The following is a 25,529-nucleotide window of genomic DNA, read 5'->3' on the forward strand; positions in this document are numbered from 1 at the left end:
CAAGATTCTTTTTTTAAGCAGTGCAGTGATAAGCTTTTTTCTATTCAAAGTGTTGTTACTTGTTACTAAAAAAAAAGTGAGAAGAGTAAAAGGATTTTGAGTACAGAATTGTGCAGAGTTCTGGGGAAATAATCTCAAGCCCTAGACTCAGACCAAATGGCACCAGCCCAGGTGCTGCAGCCGCTGCCATGCGTCTCTGGGAAGAATAATTCCGGAGTATAGACACCCAAATTTCCAGTTTACTGGTAAGAGTCAAGGTGTTTGTCCACCTAAGACATTAATGGCTTAGTTTGGACCAATTTGATGCCAGACTTCCATCCTTCCACACCAGCTGTACCTGGATTCCCACTGCAGGTATCTCAGAGCATGAAACAAATTCCTTTTGGATCAAGCCAAGCCAGCAGTTTCACCCAGGTCTGCTGATGGGCATTCATTCCATCAGGCTGAAACTAGTCCAAAGACAAAACCCTGAAATACAGATTGAGTGTGTGCTGGGTCCTCAACACAATTCACCTACTGTGTTGCCTTTTAACATCAGTTTTGCCTTTAGGATCAAGCCTGGGGTGATAAAGTCCATACTCTTGGAAAGACATCTTCCCTGTGCTTCTGCTTTTAAGTATGTTCAAGGGCACCCTCATCAGCCATACAGCCATCTGTATACATAACATCTGCCCTGTCAGCAAAGGCAGACAAACAACTGATGTGGTGTTTTTCAAAGAAGGGCTCCTGCACAGTGTGATGCAAGGGCAGACCTGCAGATAGCAGTCTTGGCTTAAAGTCTAAAAGGGCAGTGTGGATATGTGAAGTGGTCTTGAGAGTTACTGGAAACTTGGACAAATTTAAATAACTAATGAATCATTTTTCTCTGAAAACAGCACTTTAGGGAAAAATCGAAAATCGCACCTCTCCCTCCATTCCCTTTTTAGAAGCCTCTCTCTCACATGTGTGCCACATCTGCTGTTTCAGCATGTTCAGGATACTTCCCTATGTGATGAATCTTCCTGCTCTAAGATGGAACTACCATCAGCTTTTCCTGCCCTACCAAATTACATGACTGAGGCATCCAGGCAGCAAGGGACTGCTCTTTTCTAAATACTGGCACCAGTTAAACACTAGCACACTAAATCACTTCGCTCGAATTTTCTGTTTCAATTCAGAAAGTTAAGTTTTAACTTTTAGCTTTTGTATTTAGAATTTAGAAACTTAAGAACTCCCTTTTTCCTTCAACAGCACATGCAGTTTTTTTCAAGTTAGTTTTCCTGTATTTTTCTACATTTCTTTTCCACAGTGCTATTGCTAAGGCGACAATGCCATTACAGAGCTGTGACCATCAACTTTAAACTCCATCACAGTGCACTTCAAAATCTAAGCTGACAATTCAACAGGCAGTTAAATAAAGGAGACAAAGGTCAGAGAAGGAGATGCAGCCCTATGGCCAGATAGTGGTGGAAAATGAGGCTGCGTGCTAAAATGACAAGTCAGGGGAATTTGCAATTTTAAACTTGAATAAGGAACAGAGAAGTTTTCTGCAATAATCCTTCGGGAGGAAACATGGCAAGTTATCTGTTACTGTGCTAATGAAAATGTTTACTTACTAACTATTTACAATCTAGGATTCAACACTAATGCTGTTTACATATATAGAGTGCTTTGAAAATATATTTTTCCATGATAATTTTATATTAAATTTTATATAATGTTTGCTAAAGCATAAAATACTCTCCAAGGTTCAATTAGTATGTGTTTAGTTATGCAAATTTCAGTAAGTCTTTTAGTACTGGTTTACAGCTTTAGTCTAAGCAAACTCTATTGACTTAGCAGTGACTTACTGAAACAATACACAAATGTAAATCTGTAAGAAAAGGCTGCAAGGCTTTTTCTGTTCTTTCAAAGAATGCAAGTCAAATTACTTTAATGGTCACTTAAGTATAACCTAGTTTATCTTGTTCTGTGCAGAAGTACAAAAGAATGTTTTTGGAAATGGAGCAGGCCCTATGACTCATCATCATTTAAAAGGGTTTGTGTCTTCACAGTCTCTGGACTGTGACATAATGAAACATTGTCTATTTTTTGTCTGGTTGGTTGGGTTTTTTTGTTGGGACTCTGTGAATATAATCCTGATATAAAACTTACTTTATGAATAATTAAATAAAAGAGGTCAGATTTGTCACCATGTAACTGCACAACTATGGTAAATAAAAGCACCTTTACTAACAGTAGATGCACCCAGCTAAGTGGTAAGGGTTCATGTAAATAACATGGTTTAAGGGCTGTGAATTTACTCAAGCAGCTAATAAGGAAAGGAATCACAGAAGAATAGTGCTTACAATGGCTGATTTGAAATCCCAAGGAGTTAAGACTTAGAGTGTATTCAATTTTTGGGAACTGTAAGTATAAATATTAATACTTAGGGGAATATTTCAAAATATGGTCTATGTAAAAACACATTTTGATGGCAATTCAGGTATGTTTGATCTTCTGTAAACACCATTCTCTCCCCCCTATCCCTTAAACATTAAGCTTTATTAGTTATATTCACTTTTGTCATAGCTATGTGTATTCTGTGAAAATCACAATGAAAATTAAATATATGAAACTTCTGGATGCAGCACACTAGAAATACTCATAGGCCAGTTATGTTGGTTACCACTGTATTTACAATATTTGAATATAAAACCAGGTTTAATTGCACAAATAAAGTGTTCACGATTTCAGAGAGCAATCCAACATCTATTAGCAGCATACAGAATGGGAATATGCATAACGAATTAATAAAAATCATGGTTAACCAAATCATCATTATTTTTAAATTACAGTATTTCTGACAGGATCGGTACTCATATTTTTAACCTCGTATGCTGAAAATATAACATAAAATTAATAAATTGAAAGTAATTTTTGACCTCCAATGGAGCTGAGCGTTGTTTCAATTACTATTTAGAAAAGCAGGAAAAAAGGTAACATACTAAATAAACCATCACTCAAATGCCACAAAACCATTAAATGTCAGAACCATGGTGGAGGGGTAGGCATCAGAATACTATTCTTTTTTAGAGATAGTAGAAATTTAAGTTCAAGATCTTACATGACCTTTCCTATCTACATAAACCTGACAGTGCATTAATTCTGTCACATATGGTACAACATTCATAGTGGCTGAGGGAGTGCTTGGAAGGAGCTCTTTGCTCCTGCACATTTTGGTGAATTATGCTGCTGCTTAATCAGACCTGTGGGAAGCCCTTCTAGCCCTTCAAGTGCTGAGAACTGCTCAGGCTGCTCGACCTTGTAGCCAGGTCCACATGATAACACCACCAATGACAGCACTGCTGACTGAGGTTGAACATGGGAGCAACTCAACTTTCAACCTTGCAGAAAGAGGAAGGCATTTCTTATGTGAAATGATGTTGTTCATTTTAATTTCCAACAATGTCATTTTCTAAATGGAAAATATTCACCCAGTGCCACCATGCTCAGGAGCTGTCACTTCCTGTAACCACTTACAGAAGACAGTACCGAGTTTTTAGTGCAAGTGCACTGTCAGGTCAACTAAAGTTATATCTGATTTTATGCTCAGAAAGAGGATTGTCTACAGTAATGGCATTAACTTTATGTACCATCAGCTTTATTTCACCTAAATTCTAAAAAGAAAAGTAAACAATATTTCTTCAATTTTCCAGCCAATTTGGATCCTGGTAGAAACTTAAGAATTGCAAAGATCTAAAAATATTACTTATTGTAAAATCATAGAAACACACAGCCCCCCAACAATATAACGCCACTGCTGCTTCTTTGCAGATTAAATAAATTTACTGATATGTTACATATCTGTGATTTGTAGAATGCTAAATGACTTTTATAACCACATTTTTAGTTCATGTGAGCCTAAAAAGATGCCTGACTGCATTAGATATGCAGTCACTAAATTCCCAGAATTCATCACTTGATACAATTTGTAAGAATTAGTTTGGCTTATGGCAGTTTCTTGCATTAACACATTAGTATTTGTCAAATGATCAATACACATCACTATTTTCAAAATTAGTTATATTTTGGAGGATCTAACCATGGTGCTATCTCCTGCAGTATCTACCATGCTATCAGTGTTTTAATTCCCTGTGTCACTATCCTGATGTGACAGTCACCTTCATGTGCCTTCAGAACAGTATCACCTCTTCCCTCCTGAAAGGATGGAGTGCATGGGGCACAAAAAGCCACAAAAAACATTCTTCAGATGCAAAATCCAACTAAGAGCAAGGGAAATAATCTGGAAATGAAGATGCAGCTTCTTATTAGGTGAAAAAAATCACAAGAACATATTTTTGCTGTGATTACTGCTTTCCCTTGCAAGATTTCAAAAGTTCAAGTGCTTACATGCTGGATAAGGATGTGTTGAAATTATATGAAAACCAGGCAGATAAGAAAACGAAACTACTGGGTGAATTCACACAGCACAAGTTATAGAGGCTGAGAATTTAGCACCTATTTCACAAATATTAACACAGGCAAGGAATGCTACTGCTGAATCAATCCCTTTTCTCCCTATCTGTTCACCAAACAATGCATTTGCTAAAAAAAGATAAACATCATTTCACTCCCAGACAAGACCAGCTTTTATCATGTACAGGCAGTAAGGCTGTTCATTCAGGTAGTTAAAACAAGTAAATATGAAAAAATCTGAAAGCTAGCATGGCTACTCAAAGAACAAAACTAGGTAACACCATATTCTGTCAACTTTTACTACACTTGTGCAGAATGGGATGAATTCAAAGCTTAAAGAAGCTCACACTGAGAACAGGGGCATATGTGCACCTGCTGTGCCTGTGTTGTCAACCCTTTGGAAGGGACCTGACTTTTAATGTGTCAGATACTCTTATGTTTCTAATGTTCTCCCTTAATAAGCAGGTAAAATGTTAAATTTCTACATCTAGCTGATTCACAGCTAATGCACTAATTTTTAAAAAATGGTTTTATTTCAGAATACAAAACACAGTTTGGTTACTCTGAAAGCAAGTATTTTGTTAGCTTATACTGAGTGCATTTGGATTTTGAGCAGTCTGTTCAGTGCTGAGGTGTGTATCTCGTAATTCTCACTTATTTCTCCCCTACTAGTTTGGCTGTCCAAAGACAGTGTTTCTGATGGGGAGTGCAATTTCCAGAAAGTATGTGACTCACTCATAATGAGACCACAGTCATTCAAGGAGACAGCTTAGCTAAGAAATCCAGCTGACAGAAGAAGATGGAGTTTTAGCTTACTTTTAATAATGTAAAAAAAAAAAAATCTAGTAAAAATGTTCAGTTCTTCCTGTAGATTCAATTTCTATAAAGGAGTAACTTTCAAGATAAATACTTCACTCATCACACAACACTATATGCCGAAAATATAGATTTAAAGACTTCCGTTGCAGTAGCAAATTAGAAAATAACACTATGTTATACAAATATATATTTTCATCCATCCTGGGAGCATTAACCACACTGACTTTGGAAAGCCTTTTTGTAGAATAGGTAAAGTTGTATTATAGGATGTACAGACCAAGTGGCAAAATCAGGATGGCATCACCTGCCTAAAAATTGTAATTTCAATCTGAAAACCCAAATAAAATGCCTTTGTTTATTTGTTTTTGGGGGTTTTGTTTGTTCTGGGGTTTTAAGTCTAAAAATGAGAAAGAGTAAAAATAAACTCAGTTGTGCAAATTACTAGTTGGTTGACTCCCTCACACAGCTTCCTTCTCAAAAGCAGGAAACTTATTACACAAACTCCTCACTTGTTACTGTCTTCAAATCAGCTAAAGATGCAGTATTTCCAAATCCTTCTGCATTTCTTTTTATTGATGGCTGGAATTTATGTTCCTGCCTAACGCTCTTTAAAATGGAACAACAAAATTCAGTGAAGTATCAGAGAAATTAGGACAAAGCACCTTCTGTGTGCCAGGCGAGTAGAGATCAAAACATGCTTTTAAAGACCTGTAAGTTTAGAGAAGAAAAAAAAAGCTCTGCTAACACAGGAGAGCCTGCACTACCGTAATAACAACTCCTAAGAGCCAGGAGTACAAAAGTGTTAAAAACCCCCAGACATCTTAAATTTGGCCATATCAGCCAGAATGCTGAAAAATCACTCAGACAAAATGAAGTTGACTTATTAGAGCTGGCTGGAAGTTGCAAGGAAACAATGCCAGGACAAGGGCAGATTCAACAGAGACACCACTTTCTGAGGTACACTCCTTGCATAGCAATGAGCAAATGAAGAGTGTGCTAGAAAGTTCTCATCACTTGGTGACATATAGGCTAATTAAGGAGGGAAAATCTATGTTCAACTGCTTCAAGCAGGCAGAGAAAAAAAGAAGTTTCTTTCACTACAGTCTGTATCCACGTAAACAGGATTCTTCTCTGAAGAGCTGTAACCCAGGCACGCACAGACAGACCTAGGATGATGGGAAACAAATAAATACCACAACTGAAGGATGCCGTAAGAGTGGCAAAATGTCTGCAACCTCACAGCAGCATAGTACTGACATTACAGGATGATAACAGAATCACTGAATCACTTAGGCTGGGAAAAATCTTCAAGATCAGCCATTAAAGCAGCCACTGGACTAGTCCTACATGAAACCATGTCCCTCAGTGCCACATCTACACATCCTTTAGATACATCCAGGGATGGTGACTCCACTACTGTCCTTGGCAGAGTGTTCCTGGGCTTGAAAATTCCTTCAGTGAAGAAATTTTTCATAACATCCAATCTAAACATGCCCAGTACAACTTGAGGCCATTTCCTCTTAGCCTGTTGCTTGTTACTTGGAGAAGGGACCTACTCCCAACTCTCCAACAACCTCCTATCAGGAAGCTGTACAGAGTGAAAAGGTCCCCCATGAGCTTTTCTTCAGGCTGACCATCCCCAGCTTCCTCAGCTGCTCCTCATATGACTTGTGCTCTAGACAAGAATCAAGAACAGAATCAAAAGCAAACACAATCCTTAACACTGAGAGAGAGAGAGACCAAACATATTTCCAAACCAACCTCTTTCCACTCCAACAGCAGGAGCCTAGTGAGGATACATGAGCAAAACCTACTGCTCATTTCTCTTGAATGTCCTCTCCTCAGATTCCCTCTGGCCATGACTTGCAGACATCCTGAAACCACATCTCCAGTGGTTCTACCTCACATGCAAACACATGATACAAAACAATCTATCACTGTTTATCTCACACTGTTATTTGGATGCCCTGATGCCCTTAGATCTAGTATTCAGGAAAACTACTAATTTCCTAATAATTCTCCTCACAACACTTATCATCTTTTATTAGAGCTCAACATCTGTCCTGTCCTGCTCCTTCTCCTGTGTCTTCACCTGAAAAGTCCTGTTTTATTCAATCATGCCACTTCAGGAAGATTTTCAGATCACTTGATTTTTCTGGTACCTAATATGATGAACTCTACTAGGTCGTCCCTAAGGACGTTCATCAGAACAGAACATAATACTCTTCTTCTTGATCAGCATGTATTCATCCTGGCACAGTTATAAATGTTCTGTTTCCCTACTTATGCCCAGTAATGCCCAATATCAGAACAACTCTGTGGATCCAAACTAAGCACTAACTTGACATTACATGGAAAAGCCCTTTTATTTTTCAGGCATTCAGAGTATCTCTAATACCTCTTTCTATGCTGTTGCCATATTAATTCAGTCCTCATGTGTACATAAAGTTAAGGCTCTTTTCTAGAAGCCACAATTCTTCTATGCTTTTGACCACAGAATTTTATTTGCCACTTATTCAATTCACTTACTCAACCCCAGAAGATTCTTTTGCAGCTGTTCACGCTCCTGTGTTTATTTATACCACCACGAAAATCATCAGTCAAATTCTTCTATCTCACTGTTTTTTCCACATGACCTAAGACTATGTTGAAAAGAAATACCGATAATGGCAGAAACCTCACTAAGACACTACTGTTTTTCTAAAGTAAAAAGAAAAAGACTACTTATTCTGCACTTAATTTTCTACAATTATTTTAGTTGAATAATCATCAAAGAACCAAGAACCTTAAAATTCCACACAGGGTTACTGAGATGTTCTCATCAAAGTAAGGAATACCATCAAGTTCCCTATGACCAGTTGCTGGGGAGACATCACAACACTGGTTTTGGTCCATGAAGCAACTATAATCCACTACGTTATATCTGATTTATCTCTTAGCAGAAGTAACAACATACCAGATAACTTAGATCAATCAGAAATCAGACTCTGCAATCCAGTTCTGAAAATAATGCTAATATTCTAATATGCAACAGGATAAACTAAGAAATGTGTATTGTACTACATTCAGGATTCAAACAAAACATCTCAGGTTATACTGCAGTTTAGTAACTACATGTAGCCTATTCACTAACAGCAATTCCAGATCAAATATATTTATTTTAGCATATTTAAATATTCTTGTCTGAACAGTTTGTTTTCATAGCTTAATGTAATTTTTCAGTTGTGTTTTTCTACATAAGCCTTGGCAAAACATTTCATTGTATGCAATGCCAACCAAAAGTATTTTCTCTGAAGATAAAATGAAAAAAGGAAAAGAGAGAATGCAGCTAAAAATACTTTTACTTTGCACAGAGATGGAAAAGTGCTGTTATTGGACACAGTAAGTATTCTCAGCAAAATGCGTAATTTCTGGTACCTTAGAAGAAAAACTGTTGTTAGATTTCTGAAGATGCCATTGCAAACTTGGATATCTCTCAAATGTATTCATATACCACCTACTTGAGGAAGTACACACACAGACAGATGGAAACTGCATGTGCATATAGCACATGACAATATGTTAAGCAGTGTGTATCAGAGGTCTTTGTGAATATGCTGGGCTTCAAATTCTAATTTGCAAGCACACACTGAACCAAACATTGCTGTGCCAATTAGAATATAATCTCCAGCACCTTCTATGTTTTATGACAAGGATCAATAAACACTGATGATCAGAGACAGCTGATCAGAACAAAACAGGTTTTCAAGGTTAAATATCAAGAAGTGGGAGCTATGCATGCAGACTGTAAAGTCACCAAGTGTGGTTTGTCAACTTAAAAGAAAATGGAATCACCTGCTTACCTCATGAGGATGACATCTGGTAAGTGCAGTGACTCATTCCTAACGAGAGAATGGCCCAATAGACATTTAAAAGGAAATCTTACATTTAGTCAAGGGGCATAATGGGAACAAATAGTATCTGAAATCTTACTCCTAAAAACGGGTGTGATTAAGCCACAAGTATGCCTGATGTAAAGGATCAGCACTTCTAAAATTTTAAGCTCTCATGACTTATAGATCATGAAGTGCAGCATCCATGTCAAAACAGTACAAGACAGTTAAGTTAGATTCTGGAATATTCTGAACATACATCTTCTCTTTTTTATAAACAAACATTGGCTAACAAGGTCCAATCTGCAATCAGCACATTTTCCGAAGTCCCTCTTCTTAAAATGAGACAAACAAACTTGTGTAGCCGCTAAATTGCTAACTTGCTGGTCAATCTGCTATTCTCGATAAGGATTTGTATATTTATTCTTTCCAATAAGCAGAAAAAGATATAACTGGAAGTTAAACTTGCAGATAAAATAAAACGCAACTAAATAATATTTAGACATAAAAGTACATTAGTTCTAGTACAATATAAGCTTTCTCACAATTTTTTCAAAGGCATCATGACAGAAGATGAAAACCAGACACCATGGCATCTTCTTTACCATTCTTTTTACCTTCGATTCTGCAAATTTGAGTATTAATTCATCAACATCCCAAAGTATGCACAACACTGAAATAAATCTGGGATATTATACTCTAGATACTTAATATTCCTTTTCTTACTACATTAAATTACCATAGCTTACTATTTTACAAACACATTCAAAATAAAAATCCTCAAAATAAAATATCTTCATTCTTCCTTTTTTATTTAGTGAAAATATATTTGAATCCAACATAGTAGCATTGCAAGCTTTACTGCTCGGCTGGCTTATTAGAAGAAGAAACTCACAAACAACATCTATGTCAAAAATAAATCACACACTGGATCTGCAGTGGACATGACAGCAATGAGCTCTCTAGGACATGGTCTTTTAAACATTCATTCCTTCAAACACACAAACTAAATAAAATAAAAAGAAACCTCACAGAAAATTATTAAAACTAAAATGTTTCTATGAAGAAAATGATCTGTCTAAACACCACCCTCCACAACACATGAATGAACAACTCATAATTTTCTGAAAAGAGTTTAACTACTACCACATTTCTTTATAGTGTGTATTTATCTGGTTAGAACACTCCTCAAAAAAAAATTAACAAACTTGAATCACTTCTAGCAATTGTCTTCTTCTTTTATTTTTGATACATGTGGAAACAATACAGAAGACACTAAATAAACTGAAAAGCCATACATAGAATAAAACTTTAAGTGCACTATATGAAAACAAAAGAGACAATGTTTTGCTCACAAAGCATCACATATACTAAAAATGGCTTTCTTACATATATCTTGATTTACTAGTTTACTAAAAAGTCAAAGCATTCAAACACTGAGTGTGGAAATCAAGCATAATGTCACTCTTACGCAAGTTCTGGAGGTTAAGGTGAACATACCTGCTCCCCCATGTTTTATATGGGGAAAAATGCTGATACTAATTAGCTATGACATTAAAAATAAATAAATAAATAAATGCAATCCTTAAAGACAAAAATATTAGTCTTCTGCAAGAACCAGGCAGGAAAGTCTCACAAAAAGTCTTTCGCAAATGTGAGAGACAGATAGGTATACGCACAACGTAGTATAGGTGACAATGGATTACTTCTTGTCTCTCCATGAATTTTACAAGTTTTGAATTCAGATAAAATTGTTCATGATTTTCTCTATTTGTCCACAGTCTGTGTTTTATGCTGTTGCTCTTACATCTAGACACTGATACCATTTTTCTTTATTAATGGGCCAACGCTGTTATTTCATTGACCATCCAACAGAGTATTTGTTGATTTAGAGAGAACATTTTATCACACCAAACTGCTGTATTTCATCTGACAGTAAGCCAACAAAAACAACTGAATTTCCCAAGTTAGTCATAATACTCTGAGGGATTTCTTTTGTTTGAACAGTTAATCCCTAGGACAATATAAATTAAAAAACAAAGCAGAGGTCATTTAGGCACCCCTCATTATCACATTTCTCTTTGTTTACCCATCATGTTGTTTTCTGGTCAGCAAATGGAGTTTTCACTTTTTAGGTAAGAGATTTAGCTTTAAACAGGAAGCATTCAGAGACAGTTCTTATATAGGTCAGTAGTAGTTTATAATAAATACATGTGCAAGATGAGCTCATGTTAAGCTTTTAATTCCCATATGATTACCTTACAATTCTGAAATGAAGGGATTATAAAGATGGGGCACACTTACACAACATTTTAACACTGTTACTTCCAAAATGAAATTCCTTTAATGTTGTCTTTAAAATGCCCTTCCTAACTACTGCCCTTCACAGCCGATTGAAAATATAAGGAAATGAGAAGACAAACAAAGCAGCAGTCCAAAGAATCACTGTGAGATGTCCCTGCACTGGGCCACAGACCAAAACTCACATTGCAAGAACAGGGATGTTTGCCATGGAACCACAGCTTGTCTTCTCCACTGCTGCTCCCCAGCTAATATCCAGGATTTCACTTGGCAGGGTGGGTTACAAGGGCTCTGCAACATTTTGGGTTCCCAAAGGATCATTTTTTCCAAGACATTCGGGAAATTTTTGACCGCATATATGGTAGCCAAAGGGCTTTCAATCTTGACTGCTCTGGCTCTGGTAATGACTTTGCTTGTAATTATCCCTAATTATGGCACTGGAACCATACAAACCATGTAGATTTGTTCAGTGCAAAAACAGCTAACACATACTTTCTCCAAAAGCCTGCAAAACTAAAATTATCTTCCAATTTAAAAGAATCCTGCAATGATCCCCATCAGACTTCACCCACCTACTCCAATCTGACCCCAAGATCATTCCCACACCATCCTTCAGGTTCGAGTCAAATCAAAACTGCATTGTGATCCCTTCCAAAGAAAAGAGTCTGAAACAAACAGGGGAAAGACATGACTTCTTAGTTCAGGTGCAAGAGCAAATAAACCTGAAGAATGATTTCCTAATAGAACATGGTTTAAAAAAAAATCTAATTAATCTGAACAATCTCTTCTCCATCCATCCCCCCAGAATGAAAAGAAACATAATAAGTTTGATATTTGAGTTGGAGGGTTTCTTGTGTTACATTCCTTAGATCTAAAAGGGAACTCTGGGACAGAAAAAAATGAGACCTCTAGTCTGCATATCTTCATAAGCACAGAGGAGTGCAATAGAGCCACTTTCTGTTTGGTAGTCTGCCAGATTTAATGTAAGAACATAGAGCCATTCCACATCCCAAATTAATGCCCTAGAGACCAGCTTGTACAGCTGGACTGGCTTCAGGTCACTGGAAATTTAATTATCTGCACGAAAGCTAGAAAAATCTCAAACAAACAAAAAAATCTCAAACAAACAAAACAACCAACCAAAAACCAAAACACCTGTATGTGGATGAAGAAGAGGAAAAAAGACATTTTTGGACTTCTTTTGTAAAACTAGCAGCAAGATCATTTGTCCTGCTCTTGCCTTCTTTAATTTAGACTGCAATAACAAGGAGTGGAAGGGAGTTACTGACAAATTTGTTGTAATATTATCTTAAGGAAAATAATATAAAAAATTAATATAAATGACAGAACTAGTTTTCAGACATGTAACTCGGCAAACGAACATTTTTTCTACAGCTGTAAATAAACGGCAATCATTTCAAGCAGCTGGTATAAAGGACTATATTCCTTTTAATTTAGGTATCAAAGCCATTTTCATTTTAAACTGCAATGCAAGGATTAAATGTATCTGAAATACCTATGCTTTTTTCAAGTGCTGTAACTAGTGTTTCAGAAAGCTTGATAATTTTACTTCTTACAGTGAATTTTTCTTCTTACCGTCTTCATGCTGGCGGAGAAGAAAACTGAGTTCAAATATTTTTAATTTCTATATTAATCAAATTACCATATTTTAAAAATTAAACACTGGTTTAACATTAAGTCTGTCGTAAGAAGATCAGGAAACTAGGAGATGGAGAAGAAAATGTCGTTTAATATTTAGAATATGCCTACCCTATACAGGAATATACACAGAAATACCAACAATTTCTGAGCCCTTCTAACTGAGGCACTAAAAGCAGACTGGTTTTGCTGTCTGCTAGCAGAAAGCAGTAGGATTTGTCAGCTTAGAAGAGTACTGCATTAATGCAGCTCTAAGGCTTGCAAAATTCTGCTTTGTTCAGTATCATGGATCACACAGATGCAGCTGACTGTGTACCTTCCTACTGATTAAAATCCATCTAAATTCCACTTGAGCCTAGTGTTTGCTCTTGGATGGGTGGTTCTGAAGCCCAACACTCAGCTAACAAACACCAACAGGAACCAATCTGCATGAATTTATCAAGTATTAATTTAGGCTTCGGGAGAGATTGGAGAACTTGTGGTTTTATGTTAAAACAAACTTCTCCTGTTAAGACCTTAAATACTGTAAGTATAATAAACCCCCAAATTTTTTAAATTACCTGAAAACACTGAAAACCTCCAGTGCTTCCCACATTTTCAAGAGCCAAACAATACTTGCTTTGTCAACTTGGTCAGCACTCTGGACTTCCTGCTGGGAAGTACAGCTGTGCTAAAATGGTAGTGCTTATCACACCATGCTGGGAGCTGCTTCTAGAAAACAGCTTTGAAATTAAAAAATAATAATAAAGAAATGTAGCTTTGAAAGCTTTTCCTCTACACAGCCTGGAAAAGGACTTCCATAGGAATCTAAAAGCATGCAAAACTCTCTGAAGGATTCCCAGTGCATGACACAAAGAGCAGTGAGAGAACCCCGACACGCAGGCACAGAGCTTGCAATACCTTCATAGTGGACGCCTCGGTTTCCAGTTTTGTGAGGTGATTCGAGTTATCCTCTAACTCTTGCCGAAGGTTGGAGTTCTCCATCTTTAATGCCTCAACTTGCTTTAACAATTGATCATATGAAGCTGCGGCCATCCTGGGCTACCCTCAGCCCTTAAAAAATAAGAGAAAATATTAAATTTAAGCATTTTAGAAAAGAACCTTCACTATCTGAATGCATCTAACCACAAAATCATCTCTTTCTCCCACTTACCACATGACTTTCTAAACATTTAATTTAAATTCACTGCACCAAACTGTTAATGACTAGAACTAGTGCCAGATCAAGACTTTTTTCTGTGGGCTTCCATTTGGTGTGCATGATTAAGCAAATGAAGAAAGTTCATTCTCAATTGCATCAGATATTAGGGGAAGCTAGAATACATGAAAGAAAATCACTGCATCACACAAAAGCATCTTTACTACTGGCACTTCAGTTTCAGCAAGGAGAAATTGCAGGTAATACACCATATATAGTAATCTTTGGGTAGATAAAAGCATCTTCATACAGATCTAAAAGATGCTGACTGCCTACTTATTTTAGGAAACAAATGGTAGTCACAGATGTTCAATGCTCCTAGAATAGCATACCCTCTGAGAGAGATGCTGTATGAAAAAAAAAAACAGTAAATACTGGGAAATTTTAACTGAAAAAACTCCACATCATCAAATGTAGTAAATATGTAGATATTTTGTAAAACTATCCTTCAAGGTACATGATTAAAACAAATTTTTTCCACACAAAGTGGTCATACTGCACCATTTAATTTAAATATGAAAGGCTACTCTTGATATCAAGGCATCCCATACTGTTTTCAGCAAAACTGTAACAGTCCCAGAACACCAGCACAACTACTCAGCCATTATACAGAAGAGAGAAGAAGTACTTGAATTTCAATTATGAACTATAAATTGTTCCCTACTTTCCAAACCAAAAGCTGGCAGAGTTGTTAATCTAACGCTGTTTAACTAAAACATGGCTAATTAATGTTTGAAGCTCTTCAGAATTAATGCTATCAGTTTCTTATTCATCAGCCATTACAGAGAAAAAAAGGAAGCGTAGCACTTCACATAACACACATTACCCTTCCAATGTCATTGCAGACATTTCCTAAGTATATGGCCTGTAACTCGGAGAAAAAAACAAACCCAAAAAACCAGACTCACAGATCAACACAGTACTTTGGAAAAGATTAAACAATTAAAAGCTGTAATTTAGCATTTTCATTGTAACCTCTGAAAAAACTTTGACCTTACTGCTTGTGTAACCCATTATAAATCAAGTTTCCTCTTCCCAATGAAACTCAATTGAATTATCCAGTCTACTAAAAATAAGGTAAAATTATTCAAAAACATTTTATTTCCTCAATACAAATTTTGAAAATTCTGTTTGACCTTTCTAAATTTAAACTGAAGAAAATGCAAAGAACAGAGTACACCACTGAAGCAAGGAACAATAACAAAAGCTGTAGTGCATTTGATATGACTGGTTTATTTCCTTTCCAAGCACCTGCCACCATCAAAGGAGAAAGAAGACACCTGCCACTTACGAAATCATGACTTCCATGAATGAAAAGAATCTGCAACATTTATTTTTCAAAATGTGGTCATGATTTACTGAAGACCTCATTTCTGAGAAACAAAGGCAATCTGAAATAACTTCTCTACAATGCAAATTCTGGATCTTACCATTAGGCTATTTCATCTAAAAGGCTGAGTCTTGTCAAGAAGAGTCATAGCAAAAACAAAACAAGCACACAAACACCAAAAAATCAGTAAGGACAGACTGCTTCTATTTCATGTATGCTTTTATCTATTAGGTAATAGTTTCCATTATTATTAAGAAAATCAATAGCTATAGTTCACATTTCAGAACACATTGCATGTACAAGCCAAAGAAAGGCAGACAGAAGTGAAGAAGAATGCAAATTTTTCTCTATTATGTGTTATTAATTAGCACTATATTGAAATAGTGATAGAATGTTTTTACTTAAGTATATCAGTAAAATATATCACATTTATTCATCTACATGTGATTTACAAAAGCTGCTCTGTGACACATATGACATGCATTTTGTTTCTAGATAAGAGTATATTTTTCTCCCATTGCTATAATTCATTACTAATGTGAAAGGACAGGTAATAACAAATAAGTATCCAGTTTTTCCATTTCCTGTCCATTTTAGGAATTCTAAGTTACAGATTTGAAATTCAGAACAATCAGCCCCATTACCAAGATGTGCACACACAACAAATGAAATGGAGAAAAATGGATGAGGGGAGGAGCTATGGTAGAAATACATAAATTGCATAGCTCTGGTATTTTATGTGCGTAACATATTTTTGCTAAACGAGTAAGGATCCTGAAGGAGAGCTTTGGTTTGGCTTTCCATCCTTCTGATTTAAGTTCCTAAGCCTCCTTTATTCCTGTAACATGAAAGTAGGACATCACCACTAAGAGACAGTATCCTACCTCAGAGTAGAAGTTACTTCCTGATTTATTCAAATGTCAAGCTTTGTGGGTTTTCAGATTAAAAAAAAAGCTGATTACCATAACCTGGGTAACTTTTTTTTGCTGCTAAATAGATGCCCAAAGGAAGCGACACTGTCATCACAGTCACAACAGAGATGAACAGAAAACCTGTACATAGGTAAAGGAGCAGTTCAAAGACATCAAGATGAAACAGGGCAGTACTGAAAGCAAAATTATTGGGCTGGAGGCAGGTTGTCAGCAAAGTTCCCCCAAAACTAGACTGTGCCAGGCATTTTAAAATGTTTTCTTACTGACTTTGGCACAAGAAGTAGCATCAAAACTTGCTCCCACATAAACTCAAGAGGTTGCGCAAGGTCAGAGGACTCCGCATCATACACAATGAATTTGATGAAGTCAGAAATAAAGCAGAAGAAACAGGGTGGAATTGCAGAGCATAGTGACACAGGGTCACTTACAAAGGAATTTCAAAACCTGGAGCAATGAAGCCTCCCAGTAGCCAGCCTGCAGGTCACTGTGTGCCGCCAGTGTGACTGGCACAAGGAGAGGAAACACGATTCCCAGAGTAATCAAATCATTTTACAAAGAGGTGGGTAAGAAAAGTGAATTTAAGTGGGTGCAGAGAAAGATGTGATCAGGGAATGACAGAATATCTTAGAAGAGATTAGCCAAGCAAACCTTGGCTGCCTCAGGACATCAAAGGCTGGAATGACACAGCCATACTTTGTTATTAGGGAGTGGAAAACACTGAAGAGGGAGAACAAATTTATGTTAAAACACAATACTGACACAGAACAAATGGGTGTAAATCGATCATTTATCAACCTAGGCTGGCAACATTAATTAGAACTTGTAGTTCAGCAGGATCCTTGCCAAGCATACTACACAGGAAGGAGCCAGACCTCATGGCTCAAGAAATCCAATCTTGCATTCCTAAACTTCAATACAGACAATTGCTGTACTTATTATTGATATCTCCAAGATATTTGCTCCTTCTTCTTCTAAAATAATGCAATGCCAAAGTATTTCACAAAAGACACCATTATTTAATTTTAAAATGGGTGAAACTGACAAAAGTAATGTATGACCACAAAGCAGCTTAGGCTTTCTGATGCTGAACACTGTGTCATCTCTCAGGCACATGATTTGTAGAGTGAAATCACAGGGCTCCATTACACATAAGCTGTTCCATGCATGAGATAAAGCCCTCAAAATTAAAATCTGCCTCTCTTTTGAAAATACATTTTTACCAACTGCCTCAAACTTGACACATCAGATCAGAATTCAGGTCCCAATATGTTCCTAGTATCTTTGCTCTGAGTAAAAAATAATTATAAATCTAAAATAATTTATAAATTGTATGTTTTCTAAACACAGCACCATCAGCATAAATAGAAACTGAATGTACCACTTCATCTCCTTTTTGAAGTTTTTCAGTGGTTAAATTACTTGCTCGAGGAAAGAGTTAAACTCTGGACCCTCTTGGCCAGACAGGTTTCCCAGCCACATTGCACCTCATTTGGAGCAGAATTAACCAGCCCAAAGGAAAACAAGGAATACCTTAGACATGGCCCACTGGTCTGAAGCTCTACCACTACACTTGCAAATATGTTCAACACCACTAGTGTCAGAATCGGCTGGATCAAGAATAAACAGCTCTTCCTTCCCTGTAAGAAACCACTACAGCGAGGGAGAATGGAGGAGAAGAACTCTGACCTCCAGAATCCATTCCAAGTTTCACCCGGCCCAAGGGAAAACCCATCACAAATGCAATACAACCCACCTTTGTGAAATTCACTATTATGCTTCAAGTCAAGCTCCCTTTTACACTCTTAACTGCATTGTTTCTTCACAAAGTGGTCATCAAAGGCAACAATAAATACATCCTGACTTCTCTAGATTTACTCTGAAAAATAACTGTCTCACAATACAGAAGCTTTGAAATTCAATACACTCATGAAAGAGGAAAGAGACAGCAAAAAATTTTATCTGTGCTACTTCCTTGACCCATATTTCTTCTCCATTTCCTATCAGAGTAAGGGGAAATTGTGACAAGAAATTTCACGCTTTACTGAATCAGCACTTTGCATGAATATACATATCAAAGAGGAATTTCAAGCTGGATAGAACTCTTTTATGCACTAAAATCAAAATTAATGAGAAGCCTAAATTTATGCAAATATGCTGTTAAGATTTAGATATGCATTTTCCTATATTAAGAAAACTGTACCAGTAGCCACTGCCCAGAAAGGAATTTACATGCAATCATTTTGATCTCAAATCCCAAGTGACAGGAAAAAATGTAATGTTGCCTGAAAACTTAGAATTTCTTCATTGATCAGAGCCTTTGAAATCAGCAAGCATATATACCCAATATGCACTGAAGTGTAAGAGTCCAGGACATCCCTCTGGCTGCCCTGGCTGTCTCCAGACCCTGGCAGGGGGTGGGAGACCTTGACAAGAAGTCAAAAACACCTGTGGCTTCGATTTCAGCCCATGGAAAAAGCTGCAAATTTTGTATGAGAAATTACAAGCCACAAGGGTTTGAGTAGTGTGATATTTGGATTAACGAAGGGTGAAAAGGGGTTTTTAGAATGTAGTTCAGGGAGTCAAGATGGGGGGATTTGGGCGTGTCCTGGCCTTCTCCTTCTTCTTGTCCTCCATGTCTTGCTGTGATGGTGACACTTTTCTATTGGTTTAAGGTAGAGACACATTGATTAACATAGATGATAAATATTGGCACAATATTGTAAACATAATACACATAGTTTTGAGTATATAATGTAAACTCGGCCTGAGGCAGGACACAGAGTGCCATGGCCTCCTTGCTAGCCAGAGCTCGGCAGGTCAGAGAAAAGAATGTCACAGATAAGGAAGCATAAACAACCTTGAGAAGCTGATCCTACCCATTCAGACTCCTTTGGATGCACCGGCTAGAGAACAAGGACTTTTACAATCTTGGGGCCATCCCAGCTCCACAAACACTGAGATGAAGAGGTTCTACTTAAGAACTTCAACAATTTGTCAGATATTAAATCTCCTTATGAAAATATTTCAGAGTCTCATTATTGCTTTATATCCATAAAATATATCAACACTACCATCACATTGTACTACCACCAGTAAGCAGATTTACTCCTATGCTCTGTAACTCAGATTTTCACAATGTTATCTTCTTAATGTAACAAATTTAATTCTACAGGTAGCTACATATAATATGTATCTATATGGAGCTCTTCAGTCCAGAGCCCAGTATCTCATCTTTGTTATTCTTTACCATTCTGTCAAATTTTGTCATTCATTTATAGGAATGTGCCCAATGGGGAATTGTGCCTTCAAGGGCACACTACACTGAATTCAGGGAGGAAATGCTGACACTGTCATGGTATTTTTCCAATTACTTTCTCTAAACTACCTTTAAAAACAGATTATTTTTAAGCACTAGGCCTAGGGGTTCTGACAAGCAGTGGTTGTGGCTAGTGGCAGGGAGGGCTGTGCCTCCTTCCCAGCTGCCTGCTCCACCCATCTCCTCATGGTTTCCACCCAGGGAAGAGCTCAGCTGCTCAAGTAGCAGCTGCTAAACCACTGCAGATTACTGCTAGACTGCCAAGGTAATCTGAAATAGGTGTCAGTTTAAACTTACTGTGCTGGGTCATTAGCCACGATGCTTCAGCAGCTGTTGCAGAGCTATTTCCAAAAGAGGGGCATGGCTGACAGACAGGGGCAAAAAATCCAGCACAGCTGTTCCAAGCTAAGTAAGTTCCTTAAGTGGACCATTTTCAAGCAGCTTCCTTATCTATACACTCATAAGAAAGAAGTGTGTGGGGGTCTTACTGTTCTTTTTTTGAACATATCAAACCACAGCAATTTGCATTAGTTCAATTTCTGTTGGCTGAATATTGTATTGAATTTTCCATTATTTTGTTTGAAGCTTGCCTTCAGGTTTTAAGCTCTGGCAAAATACCAGCACTCCAAGTGCTGTGTTCAAGAACTTATAAAAAATGAGTATCACTCTGTCAGGGATTGTCTTATCCATTTTAGTTTGGGCAAGCTTTCAAGGTTTGCCAATCTAAAAATGTTTATCCTTCACTAGCATTGTCCAGCTCTCTCCTTCCCCACTCACTGCAAAATACTCCACTCCACTGGACTCAAATCATAAAAACCCATTATCCTAATTCTCTCCAAACAGCAGAAAAAACATTTCTGCCTTCTTCAGCATCACGCTGAAAAACTATGTTATTTCCATGTGGTCATAAGTCCATCCTTTACTAAAATGGCCTTTGTTGCCAGCATATTCGATCCTCCTATCCCCATCCAAATTTAAGAACAATCCCCAAACTTCAAGTCAGGAGCAGCTGAAAGGGAAACCATTTTGTTTGGGCTCTCTTCAACTGGGCAATGTGGGTACACAAATATAATGAGCTGTCTGGAAGTGGCTTTGAGTGTGGTTAGAAACAACTAAGAAAATACGCAGCCCAGAATGAGAACCGCCCATGAGTGGAGCAGCAGATCTGCTCATGCCCTCATTCACTCTACTTGAGCCCACGCAGGTGAACAGAAATGGAGGAAGAAGTAAAAAAAACAATCATCACAGAAAACTGCTCTTCATCCAGTTTCTTTTAACAACAAGGGCTTTTAAAACAGAAAGTTAATTGCAAGTCATATAACAGTAATCTTTTAAATAAATTTGAAAAGGATGACATTGAAAAAAATTGGTAACAAATCATACCAGATTACAATCACTAGATTAAGCATACTGTGGATTCCTGGGGTTTTCAACCCTTTAGAAAAAGGCAAAGGCCAGATGAAGAGCCATTACTGTTATTACTTATCCTAATACAACTTGGGAAAGCCTTAGTCCCTTTAAAGGAAGACCAAACAATTTTCTTTAAACTTCATTTACATGAAGAAGATTTTGTTTTTAGTTTTTCTACCCACTTCTGTATGAAGGATATTTCTGTGGACAGCGGACTAAAACAAATCTTATTATACCCAACCTTCCTAAATCCTTTTGAGTGGGGAACTGGGTAAAAACTATGTTTTTGTGTTTAATTCTCTCAGAAATTAATTCATAACTTGGAAAGAGCTTTCAATCCATAATTATATTTTGGGATACTTCTGTAAATTCAATACTTGCCTGTACTCACCAACCATGAACAGAAGCATCATCTGCTCATCTTAATCAAAAGTGATAAGTGATGCATGTTCTCAGCATTCCGTAAAAGACCATGAGGAGAAGGAATGAGAACACCATACTCTGAACTCTAGTGTGCCTCATTACATGTCAAGTATGATAAAGGTCAAGTATGTGTTTGTGTGAAAAACGAAAATAATTTATTGTTTGGAATGTCACTAAAGAATGCTAACAATGAAAAAACATTCTTATTAATACAAAAAGAGTAAAATCAAGAAGCCATACATTTCAGACTATGAACTGTCAAGTCCAGCTTCTTTACACTGTCAAGAAAATTCCCACTTCTTCCTTTATAATTCTGGGTTGGGAAGTTTCTTAACTGGTTAGTCATGCTGTATTCAGAATATGACTGTGAAAATTCGAAACATGATTTGCATTTAAATACTATATTGAACACAAACCACTCCAGACATCATTTGAATCATAACTTACATTGGATCAGGAATGATTCACAAGCCTGAAAACTCATCCTTCAAGATTATCATCTTTGTAATTCATGACTAATTGTGTATGCCCTCACTGCACATGACTTGCTCCTGTTTACCTTCACATTTCTCATAATCTTTAATGATTCAATTCTAGAAAGTTTAAGCTATTAAAAAGCCTGACCTATTAAGTCTGAGGTATTTCTTTTCCTATTCTACATTAAAACAGAAACGCAAAACAATTAATATGAAATAAATCAGCTATAATTTAAAACACTGTACATATTATAAAAATTCTATTATATATTATAAAAATAATTTACAATAAATAAGAATTTCTCCATCTTGGGTGACCTATCAGGGCCGTCTTCAGGATTCCCTTCAGTACTTTTAAGGACCAGAAGACCATTTGTCTTCATTTGCAGGAAATATATCAGCACCTGATCACACAGGTGCTGAATGAATTTTGGAAAACCATTAATGGAAGCTAAGTCTTTGCTGACAATAACTTAGCATTGTAGCATATCATTAGTAGTATGGCCTATTTTAAACAAGATTTCACCACACTAACAAAAGAATTTACCATATGTCATCAACATAAACATTTTACCAACTAAATCAATATGCATACTGAAATCCAACTTAAGAATTTAGAGATCAAGGGAGCCAAGAGCAAGCACACGCATTTCCAACTTGTGCTGTATTATTTCATGCTGATATAACAATGGTATACTGTGTGAAGATGTATAAGAACATTTATCATAATTAAGTACTTTGTTTTTCAAGGATGATGTTTAGTAAAGTATGCACCAATAAATAAATTAAAGTATTATAATTAAAAGTGATCTTTTATTCCAGTTATTTTAAGCATGACTTACAGAATTACTACAGTGGTTACACAGAATGGTACTATTTAAGAGTTAAAAAAGTACAGGAAGAAGCATCACCATAATAATAATCATAATCACTATTGTGCTTTTGTCACTCTCTTTCTTTTAGAAAAAAAAGCGGTGAAAACACCTCTGCATCTTCTGTGTCTTTGAATATTCAAGCAATTGTAAGGAAGGCTCAAGATGCCTAAGCAGAAATATCTATTATCACCATTTTACCTACTGAAACCAGTTATTCTAAATAGTAAGTTCTCAAGTGGTGTTTTAAAATGTAGTATTATCCAAAGCCTCACTAACTGATAAAATGGGAGATTCATTATTATAAATATATAGAAAATATTTTGAGGGGATATATAAAGCAGGTATTTAAACTGAGACTTTTCTTTATCAAACCTTTTTTGCGCATCACTGTATTTAACAGAACTGAGGAGATGATAATTTTAATAATTACTTCAAGTCTCCTTAAAAATAAAGAAGAGTCTGGTTCCAGGAAATGGCTTTCAGTATACATGCTTCTGTATATTTTCAAAGAACTATAATCTTGACAAAATACTCATAAATCTATTACCTGCATTAGATAACAGAAAAAAATTAACCAATGGGAAAAAGACAGTAAGAAAAAAAACACAGAAGCATTTTCAACAGAACAAACAGCAAAGGGTGGAAGAAGTACTTAAAAACAGAAATAGATCAATATCGTGCTATTCACGTATGCACTGAAATTTACTGAAAATAGTTCTAGGCACACTAAGAAGCTGTGTGTTTCTTGCTACGCCTTTAAAAGGCATTTTTCAGGCTACGACTCTCCAAATCAAGTCAAAACCGGGCCCTACTGGTCCTCTAAAGAAAATCCTATCAAACGAAAAATGCCCTTTACAGCCCACAGACAAGGTCTTCCATGTGAGTCGATAGGAAGAATACCGTATCTTGACACGAAACCCGAATAGGATGAGATGATCTGGCAGCATATGTGTCCTCCAAAAATTGCCACATATTTTTGCAAAAGCAAGGAGCGCTCTGCTAGCAATGACCTAATTACTAGCATAAAAGCTGCGTATCTGACAAAGGGGAAGAAAGGACCCACTGCTTCATACATAATTTATTAAGATTTCCCACAGCATTCAGGTTAAGTCGTGGACCCAAGCACCTCTTTGTGATGTTAAATAAATCTGTGAGAAGTCAGCGGATCCCAGGGCGCGCCGAGGGCGCAGCGCTGCCCCCCGAGCGCTCCCGCCGGCCGCCCACCCGCGCGTTCCCCGCGCTGCGGCAGCGGAGGCGCCGCCGCCGCCCGTCCCTAACAAAGCCGGGCCGGTGCCACCCGCGGGCGGCGCGTCGCCGCCCCGCGAGGGGCACCTCCGCGGCTCTGCCCGCACCGAGACCCCCGGCCGCCGCCGCTCCTCTTCCTCCTCCCGCTCCTCCCAGCCCCGGAGCCCGCGCAGGGGCTCCGCAGGGCTTTGTGCCTCCGGCCGGCGCGGCGCGCTGCGCTCGGTCCCGCCCGTGGCGGCTCCCCGCCATGCCCGCCCGTCTGTCCCCGCGACTGCGGGGCTCCCCTCCCCGCCGCGAGAAAGCCCTTTCTCGCACCCCCGGTATTTTGGGTTTTCTTTTTGGCTTCCGGGGGGACGGGGGTTGGTTTTTTTTTCTTTAACCTGCGAAAGCGCTTCCTCCCCCGCACCCCGGCCCGTCCCGGGCGCGGCGAGCCTCGCCCGCGCGGGAAGCCGCCGCCGCCGCACTCACCCCATGGCCGCGGCCGCCGCGCCTCCATCCCCGCGCCAGCGCCCGGCCCCGCCCGCGCCACCGGCCGCGCCAGCGCCGCGCGCACGGCGCGGCCCCGCGGGTCACGTGCGGAGCAGCCAATGGCGCGCGCGGCCGCCCCCGCCGCGCCCCGCCCCGGGCGGAGCCCCGCGCGCGGCCCCGCGCGCGCCCCCGCGCCGAACCCGCCCTGCCGAAACGGAACGTTTCACACTCAATGGAGGAATGAAAAAGGTTCTGCGAGCTGGTCGCGTTAAAGCTGGTCCTGCCCACCTAGAAACACACTGAGACACCGCTATTAAAAAGGCAGCAGGAAGCGTGTCCTTCACGGGCATCTCAGATTTCTTTGCGGTTCAGCAAAACATTGTTTTCATGTGCTTTTCAGATATGAAGTTACTACTTGGTAGCTTAGTAACAAATCAAATACATTTAACATTTAAGCGATGTTAAATCAGAACAATACGTTCTTGGGAAAAAATATCTAAACCACTTGGAAAAAAAAATCTAAAAGACAACTGAATTGGTGAAAGAAATCAATTTATGAAATTATCAATTTCAGAAATTGTTTCTCTCCAAGGGTAAGGATGTGACAACGTGTTCATGAGGTTGACTTAAAACCTCACAGAAGCACACTACTGAAATCCAAGACACAGGAGAAATTAAGCCATATTTCAGCTATGTTTGTTTTTCACTTTAAAAAACAATTATCCATATAACAGCCACTATAGGAATATTTTTTAAAACTTCAATATA

The 25,529-nt window shown here is 38.0% G+C and overlaps 1 protein-coding gene across 10 annotated transcripts in view; it reads right to left on the minus strand.

Moving 5' to 3' along the window:
- APC (APC regulator of Wnt signaling pathway) overlaps positions 1–25,529 on the minus strand; it is a 93,882-nt gene that overhangs the window by 47,208 nt on the left and 21,145 nt on the right. For 7 of the 10 annotated variants that reach the window (XM_085568152.1, XM_085568148.1, XM_085568153.1 and 4 more), the window contains exon 2: positions 13,989–14,141. In XM_085568152.1, coding sequence (XP_085424278.1) covers positions 13,989–14,123 — 135 coding nt within the window. In that variant the 5' untranslated portion in view covers positions 14,124–14,141. Of the gene's footprint in view, positions 1–13,988; positions 14,142–24,761; positions 24,868–25,529 lie in introns of those variants that run through there. The other 3 variants (XM_021524796.3, XM_021524794.3, XM_085568149.1) reach the window with 1 other exon arrangement.

The sequence above is a fragment of the Lonchura striata genome, chromosome Z (genome assembly GCF_050655825.1).
Source record: "Lonchura striata isolate lonStrDom1 chromosome Z, ASM5065582v1, whole genome shotgun sequence".
NCBI lineage: Eukaryota > Metazoa > Chordata > Aves > Passeriformes > Estrildidae > Lonchura > Lonchura striata.